The 8284-nt window shown below is 38.0% G+C and overlaps 2 protein-coding genes across 4 annotated transcripts in view; both read left to right on the top strand.

Annotated features, from left to right (window-relative positions):
* TMBIM4 (transmembrane BAX inhibitor motif containing 4) overlaps positions 1-7220 on the top strand; it is a 26783-nt gene extending 19563 nt beyond the window's left edge. The window contains exons 4-9 of the mRNA XM_010561954.1: positions 1622-1730; positions 3019-3124; positions 4619-4652; positions 5635-5752; positions 6254-6299; positions 6879-7220. Of these exons, the coding sequence (XP_010560256.1) occupies positions 1622-1730; positions 3019-3124; positions 4619-4652; positions 5635-5752; positions 6254-6299; positions 6879-7085 (620 nt within the window). The 3' untranslated portion in view covers positions 7086-7220. The remainder of the gene's footprint in view (positions 1-1621; positions 1731-3018; positions 3125-4618; positions 4653-5634; positions 5753-6253; positions 6300-6878) is intronic.
* Positions 7221-7278: 58 nt separating this feature from the next.
* Positions 7279-8284, top strand: part of LLPH (LLP homolog, long-term synaptic facilitation (Aplysia)) — a 6323-nt gene continuing 5317 nt past the window's right edge. Inside the window, exon 1 of one of the 3 annotated variants that reach the window (XM_010561728.1) lies at positions 7279-7905. The gene's annotated coding sequence lies outside the window, so the exon portion shown is untranslated. The other 2 variants (XM_010561726.1, XM_010561727.1) reach the window with 2 other exon arrangements.

Raw genomic sequence — 8284 nt, 5'->3', positions numbered from 1 at the left:
CCGGCCTCCCCTTGCTGGGCCGCCAAAGGGGGTGTCCGGCCCCAGTGCTCCCAACAGGTTCCTCTCTGCTAACCCCGTCGCTGGTGGCGTTGAGCTAAATTCAAGTTCTGCGCGATATTTTAACCTTCTGGGTAAAGGCTGCGAGTGGGGAGCCAGGGCGTTACTTAGTGCGGGTTAAACAGCGGGGGTGAGGGACAAATCAGTGGTCGGCGACAGATTTTGTCACTTAAGCATACGGGGGGTAGGTCTTTTTATCAGGGGGATTAAACCCATCTAGATTCAGACTTCATTTTCCGCGGAGTGATGCGTTTTGAAGCCCAGACGCGATACATGAGGTGCATAAATGCTGAAATTGGTGCCCATAACTGCAGTATAACCAGGAGGCTGAGGGATTTTAATTTCTTCCTGTGAGGTGTTAAAATACTGTCTGTTCCGCTGAACCGTTTCCGTGCGACGAGGTCCTGTTAGCGTCCATGAAATATGCTCTGCTGTTAATACACAGGTCTCAAATGCGTTGAGTAGTCTTGTAGAAGGTGTCTCATTGGTAATCCTTGCTGAAGTAGTTATAGTGTTACTGGATACATCTTGGAATAAAAACAGATGTGTGCTGTGAATTTTTTATTAGATATTTCTGATAAACAGGAGACTGCTTCCTATAAAAATACAGTTTTTATCTTGTTTGGAAAATAAAGGGCGCCATAGGAAATATGAAAGAGGTATTGCCATTACCAAAATTGCTGATGCGTTTAATAACATGGAGAGAAGGCTACACTAGCTAGCAGGCTACTTCTACGTTTGTTCAGTTTTTTACAAGAAAGTAGGCCCCAATCCCTCATGGTTTACAAGTATATTTAACTTTACTTGTCTTAAACTTCTTTAGGCTGTGCTTTAAAGATTGAATTGATTCTCACTGTAAGCTTATTCTTCATTTCAGAGTATTTTGCCTAATGGACTTGGTCTCCTTCCATTCAGAACAGAGAATATCTATGTGATATATCACTATGTCCTGAATGCTCTCCACTCTTCATAGTTCTAGAATTATGAAGTCTGTTAGTTTAATTCTGGGGCTTTTTAGAAATTTTTTTCTAGCAGTCTGTATCTGTAGATACCAATTCAGTACAGTGCAAGTTGCAAATGATGATAAACGATATTTAACATGGCAGAAGGTAAATCAAATAAGTATCACTGTAAAAGTTTTTCCTTTTTAAACTTTTATGGCTGTTTGTGTCTTCCACAGAACTTCCAAGTTAATCTTTCTTCATTTAGGTCCATTAGATACCAGTAATGTGATGCAGAAGGTATACTGTTAGTAATTTTAGTGAGATTAGGTGTATGTAGTTTTTAAAATGGTCTGAAGTAAATTCCTTGCAAATGTTTTTTGTATTTCTTTTGGCATCATTGTTATTGTTTAAATAATGAAGCCTGTGAATAAGTGTAATTTTGCTGAAATACTGTGTCAATTTTTTAAGGAAAAATGGCTTCTTACCTCTTTGCTCTGTGCTTTTTCACTGAATAAAGTTTCTAATGGTTCCTTATCAAATAGAAAACTTGTATCTGATTTACTGTTGAACTTTGTAAGTGTAACTCAAAAGTGATTTCATTTTTATTTTCCTTATTCTAGCTTTTCTACGCAAAGTCTACAGCATTCTTTCCATTCAAGTTCTTTTGACCACAGTCACATCTGCAATTTTTCTGTACTCTACTGGAGTGCAGGCATTTGTTCATGAAAGGTAAAAACTAAAATGAAATGGAGCTGTTTATCGTGTGTTAAGTATACTTTATGTAGTTTGTTGCTCTGGAACACTTCAGTATTCCTAATTGTTTTTATACCCTGTGTTTTGATTCTGTAATAGAAATTGTGTAACCTGATTAGGAAATAACTTTTTTTCTCTGACATTTATGTCCTTAATTTATTATTAAATTTTATTTCTATTATTATCATTAAAGTTTATTATAATCAGTACTTTATTAATAGTGCTTATTTTAATATTTTTGCTATGAAAACCTATACATCAGTTGCAGAACATCTCAATTATTGACATTTCTTGGTTTATGGTCTAAGTATCTACTTTTAGAATCTGTTTGGAATGCTGTTGTTTATAGGTACCTGTTCCAAAAAGCTGAATCATGTCTTACTCCTCTCCCTTCCTCCCCCATCTTCTTTTGGCTTTTTTTTCCTGAAAACTAGTCTAAAATTCCTGTGGGCTTGCTTCTTTTGGCCTTTCAGATTTTTATGAGAAGAAAAACAAGTCTCAGAATCTAAACTGTGATGAACAAGGAGGGGAGAAGAACAGCTGGGGAAGGGAGGAGAGCACCGAGTCCAGTTTCTCTTTTCCCCCAAGTGCACTTGCAGTCTTTGCTTTTACTTTCACTTCAAAGCTCAAACAAAACAAGGAGCATCAAACACTGTGAAATTTTCTGTATAAGCTATAGTGTATACAACAGAGGTTGTAAAACTACAATTTTCTACTTAAATCTGATAATTTAAAATCATCCTGCTCACTTAGAACTGCTGTGATTTTGTATTTGATTGTGGACCAGTTTTTGCTTGGAGGGCTGCTTGAATGATTTAATTATAGCAGTACTTACTGGTCAGTACTGATTTTCTTTGGTGCAGTTAGAGCCCATGGTTGTTGCATTCAGGTGCTTGTAAAAAACAGTCCCCTGAATGTGAAGTTCTCAATAGGCAAAATTTTACATATACTTTAACACTGTTAGTTTAGTACAGTTGGATGTTCCTTTTCATATGGGTTCATCTCCAGGTGATGGATTCCTGGGCAATCTTTAGCTTCAGTACGAAAAAACTGTCTTAACTTGTGACTGTACTATTTTAAACTGATTATCTGTGGTGGTATGTTTTAGAGCAATTTTATTGTAAAACTGGCTTTACATTTACTTTGGATATACAGAGCAGTATCTTTATCCGGGTGATCACTTAAAAACTTGGGTTTATATAAACTGTTTTGTAGTCTTCCAGATATTTTAATTTTGATGACTTTTTTGTATGGAACTTTACAGGCCTGCCTTGCTTTTGATATCTGCATTTGGATCTTTGGCTATAATCGTGGCACTGACCATCTACAGACACCAACATCCTGTTAACTTATACCTGCTTTTTGGATTTGTAAGTATTTATGTAAATTCAATTTTAATAGTCTCTAGAATGTCTTTCATTGTGATAACTCCTTGAAGCAAACTAGTGGTGGGTAATTCGTCTTTCTTGTATTCTTTGAAAGATACCCTACATACTTAGGAAGGTCTAAGTTATTTTTTTTGGAGATTCTGTATGCAGATTGTTCCTAGATAGCCTCTACGTTGGGTTTCTTCCAGCATCTTTTTATGAAGAGTGTTAGAACTTGGAATCAAGTTGAGCAAGCTTTTTGTGTGTATGTGTATAAATATACGTATCTGCTCTTATTGTTCTGTTGGTGTCAGTGATTTTTCTATGGAACTGCTCGGTAGGAAAGGAGGAGGCATTTCTGTTACCTTACTTGTTTACTGGACCACCTGCAGCAGAGACCCAAATGCAACCAGCCATATGTGTTTATTTCTTTAATTATTGTTGTCTTGATGCTAGATTCTGAGCATGTTTCCAACACAAGCAGGTCAGTCAGAGCTGTCCTCAAATTTCAGTTTCCTGCTTGACGCTGCAAATTTGTAGGTATGGGCTAACTGTTGCTCTTGGATGTTTTGGATTATGTAGTGTCTTCTGAAAAGAAGTCACAGTAGCACAATTAGAATTTGATGCTTTAGGAGTTGCCTAAATTGTATTTGTGATACAACAGGAAGACAGCTTTGCTGTGTAAGTAAATAGGCCTTTAAATGGTAACACAGTTACATGCTTCCTGACTTCTGAACTCTTGCGGGAGAGTAAAATGTTTAAAAACTTCCAACAAGTGCAGCTGTAACAAGGAGTGATGTAATAGTTTGGCCAAATGTGGTGTGGGAGTTTGTGGTATGAAAGTTTTACATTGTGTAGGAATAGAAGGATTTAAATCTGTATGTGATAAATTGATTTAAACAGAATATGGGTTAAGTGTTCTGTTATTTCTGACCTCTTGGTTCATGACATAGAGACTTTTCTCATGTTTTACTGTAATGAAACTTAATTTGAAATTATCTTTTAGAAAAACTCAGGGTCCATACTGGCCTTCAGCCCAGACATCAATAGTGTATTTGATTTTAAGTTAGATGTTTCAAAACAAGGATGAGTGGGAAAAGGAAGTTGGTGCAGTCACTTAGCTGTTGAACGAGATATGAAGATGGTATTAATTTTATAGCCCCTTGAATAATTTGGAAGAAGTGTGAAAAGAATGCTGTGTGCTTTGAGTAGAAAACCTAAATGGCTTTTTCTATAGAGGCGCTCTCTCATTCATTTTCAGCTTATGTTGTATTCTTTTTATGTAACACAGCAACTTCTAGCACAGTAAGACAGTATGATTGCCATTTTCTTGTTGAAAACTAAACATGTTTTCTTATACAAAGATTTAAGAAGAGAGCTAATGTAACGCATGCTGGGATTATGTAGCAGAATGGGACTCATTGCATGGGAAGTCTCTGTGTGTTTTGTGGGTTTTTTTCTTTTATCCTTGTAATTTTTTGTTTTTACTTTTTGTAGACCCTACTGGAAGCACTGACAGTTGCCATTACAGGTAAACGGTAGCTATCCTATTATCTGATTCTATAAAGGAACTGGAAGAGGAATCTGATGTGTTGTACTAATTGCCATCTGAGATTCCTAGGTGTGACTAAAATGATAATAAATGCCCTGTTTGAAAATTTTAATGTGAGTGATAGGAGTTTAGCAAAAAATAGGGAATCAAGGGAGAAAACTGGATTCTGATCCAGAACTGAAGCTGTACAAACCTGAAGTGAGAAATTAGTTGTGGCATCTGTTCTTCCAGTACAGCTTGCAATGTTCTTTCCTATAAGGCAGCTCTCAGCAGAGCTGATCTGCACGTGAAATATCCTTATCTTCCCCCCCAGTTTCCTCCAAGAGAATTTTTGTTTGGAGAGTTCTGTACTTCGCTGTCAGGGTTGAGATGGGGCGGTGTGCGGACAAGTCATGGCATGACCTTGCACTATAGCTTCCAGCATAAGATGAAACCTCTTCATTGTGGCTTATGATCTCCTGCAAAAAAGAAGTCATTTGGGGAAAAGAAAGATTAAGAAGGAAGGAGAGAAGAAGAAGCTTCCACTCATTTCTCTTCTCTTTCCCCTCCTATTCCCCTAATCAGAACTTTGAGACTTTACAAGGACTGATTTTTTTTTTTCCTTGTTTCAGTATCATGAAAAGTTCAGACAGCTTTTTCCTTAAGATCTCACATATCTATGCTTAAAATACTTATTTGTTTTGTTTTGGTTTTTTATTGTGAGTGGGGAAGATCTGTTATTTCCATTTAAGAAGCTACAGCTATAAGGTAACTGTCAAACTTAGCTAGTGCAAGGGTCCGTGAGTCCTATGATGATGATTTTGATGTGCAAAGACAAGTTCAGGCATAATTTGCTTTTTTTGTTCACAGTTAAGATTTTTTTTTCTGTCTGTGAAAGCTTAAACTTGTTTCCTCAAAAGGTAACTTAGCAAATACATACTGTAGTGTTCTTTAAATGATAGTTTACTTTTTCTGCTTGTAGTGAGTTTCTATGATGTGTCCATTGTGTTGCAAGCCTTTATTCTTACTACTGCTGTATTTCTTGGACTGACGGCATATACCTTGCAGTCAAAGAGAGACTTCAGCAAATTTGGAGCAGGGTATGTTGTCATATTGATGATTTTTTTAAATTGTTTTTTTTTTTTTGTTAAGATAGTTCTTCCTTTTTTAAAGCAAGCTTTGCAGGTATAATAAGGAATTCAAGTCAATAGAACCTGTTTCAAGGGAATGGTGAGGATGTTATTTATCTTAAATTACTCATTTTATGCAGTTCTGCTTTCTAAGTAAGGAATTCTTTTCTGTGATTATTATTCTTAAAACCGTAGTATTACACTAGAATACTACTTTACCTGGATTTTTCACTGAGATGGAAGGCAGCTGCTTCAAGTATTTTTAAAAAAATAAAGTTAGGACGTAACTTTTGACAGCTTTATAAAACTGAGTTTTGCTGCTGATACCAATGAACAGTTGGCATCTAAGAATTATGGACATTAACTTACCAAATATATTGTGAAGACGTTTTATAAGAAGGGAAGAGATTTTAAGTGAAATCTAAATGAAAAGATACTGTTGCTCACAGCTTAATTTTTTTTTTTTCCCAGCCTCTTTGCTTGTTTGTGGATTTTAATCTTCTCGGGTTTCTTGAGGGTAAGATACCTTGTGTTCAGTGTTAAAAAATATTCTTTAACATAAATCTTTTACTAACTTCTGGTATAACGAAAAGGTCTTGGACGGTCCAATATAGCTTAATGAAAGAAAATTCCTAACCAGATCCATTACAGTTGTAGATCATGCTGGTGATCTTTTAACCGCTCATTTCCAATTCAGATTTTTGTTGGATGCTGTTCTTGCTAATGTAAAAGTGGTGTTTGCATTGACTGACAAAATTTGTCGGTTGCGATCAACTGCTTGACTGAGAGAATGGGAAGGAGACTGGGGTTTTAATTGTATTTTGTTTTTCTAATTTTTCTGTTAATATTCCGGAGATGAGAGCTTCCTTTCTCTTAAGTGGAGGCATTTTTACTCGGTTAAGGAGATTGAGTGACTAGGGACTATATGAAATAAGAACATTGAAATGTCATCCTAATATTGTAATTGTCTGTACATAACAGTAAAAAGGCAGTGTGTATTCTTGTTTTAAGTGTGGCATATCATTATGGAGAGATTTTAATATTACAAAGAAAATGAAATGTACAAAATTTTTTTTTATGTTTCATTTGCCTCCAGCTGTTTTTCTATAGTGAGACGATGGAGTTGGTGTTTGCTGCTGCTGGAGCTCTTCTGTTCTGTGGATTTATTATTTATGACACGCATTTGCTCATGCACAAATTATCCCCTGAAGAATATATATTGGCTGCAATCAATCTCTACTTGGACATCATCAATCTGTTCTTACACCTGCTGCGTTTACTGGAGACATTTAATAAAAAATAGTCAAAAGCGGTGTTGTTTGACTATCGCGTATATAAAGTTAAGCGTTTGAATGATCTGTAAACTGTGTAGTTCTGTCTTCTGGAGACTGAATCTTTATTACTTTTTCATTCCATGAATACTGATCCCTTCTTGGGGAAAAAAAAAAAAAGGCTTTTTTATGTAGCTAAAGTTCTTCTCTAGAATATATATTTTATGTAGTTAACTGCTGTCGTCATTTCAGTCACTTTTTTTAATCAGTTAATTTCCACTTGATATAATTCACGATTAAAATGTTTGCCAACTTCTGATTGCTCCAGAGTGAGTCTCTCTCTCTCTCTGCTATTCTGTAGCTGCTGGAAATGTTTCCTTTGGGGTTGTAAGTGTGTGTACCGCATAAGGGTAGCCTGAGCTGATCATTGTGCGATGTTTTACTGAGCTGAATTTTTTTTCTAGTTTTTGTTTGGCAAAATGGAATGCTGTCTCTAATGGGGATGCTCTGTTCTTGTGGAAGGCTGTCAGATTGTTTTGTAAGCCGGGAGGGCGTTAAAACAATTAAAGGGAGTGTTCTTTATTTACGTGTTATTTATTGCCTATCTTTCAGTGTTCCGAAAAACCATTCGGAAATGGGATTCTGGCGTTTTACCAGCCTGTGTATATTAAGGCGAATGGTGTCTGTCAGTAAACACGGGGAAACCTTTCGTCCGTTCTTGCAGCTGAGACTGGAGAACTCCAGGACGGACGCTGCGGACCCTCGCTGGACAGGCGAGCGCTTGCTGACGGGGAGAGGCAGCAACGCAGTGACTGCTTTCCCAGCTGTTGAAACCCTGGAAGGGCAGAGAGGGTAGAAAACAAACCAAAAAAAGAGACTTTGGAAAGGCTTGTTTGCTTCGCGCTCGGTGTCAAAGTGGAAAGCGTTGTTGCCGCTCGCCCGTCCCGTCAGTGAGAGGTTAGCAGAGCGGCAGCGCGGGGCTGGGGCAAAATAAAAGCTCTCTTTTTTTCCCCCCCTTGTGGTGAAATCCGTGTTTATTTTTCCATCCGCCCCCCCCGCAGCCCCAGGGCGCCAGCTCCCTCCCGCCCGCCGCCTGCGCCCTCGCTCGGAGAGTTACGGTAGAACCTGCGGGCGGGGCGGGGCCTGGCCTGCCAGCGTGCTGCGCATGCGCGGAGAGCGGACGCAGCCGAGCGCAAGGGCGGGGGGCGGGGCCCGCGCGCGGGGGGGGGGG

Source organism: Haliaeetus leucocephalus, unplaced genomic scaffold, assembly GCF_000737465.1.
Source record: "Haliaeetus leucocephalus isolate CR32 unplaced genomic scaffold, Haliaeetus_leucocephalus-4.0 Scaffold151, whole genome shotgun sequence".
NCBI classification, from domain to species: Eukaryota; Metazoa; Chordata; class Aves; order Accipitriformes; family Accipitridae; genus Haliaeetus; species Haliaeetus leucocephalus.
This window is presented reverse-complemented; position numbering and strand designations above follow the sequence as displayed.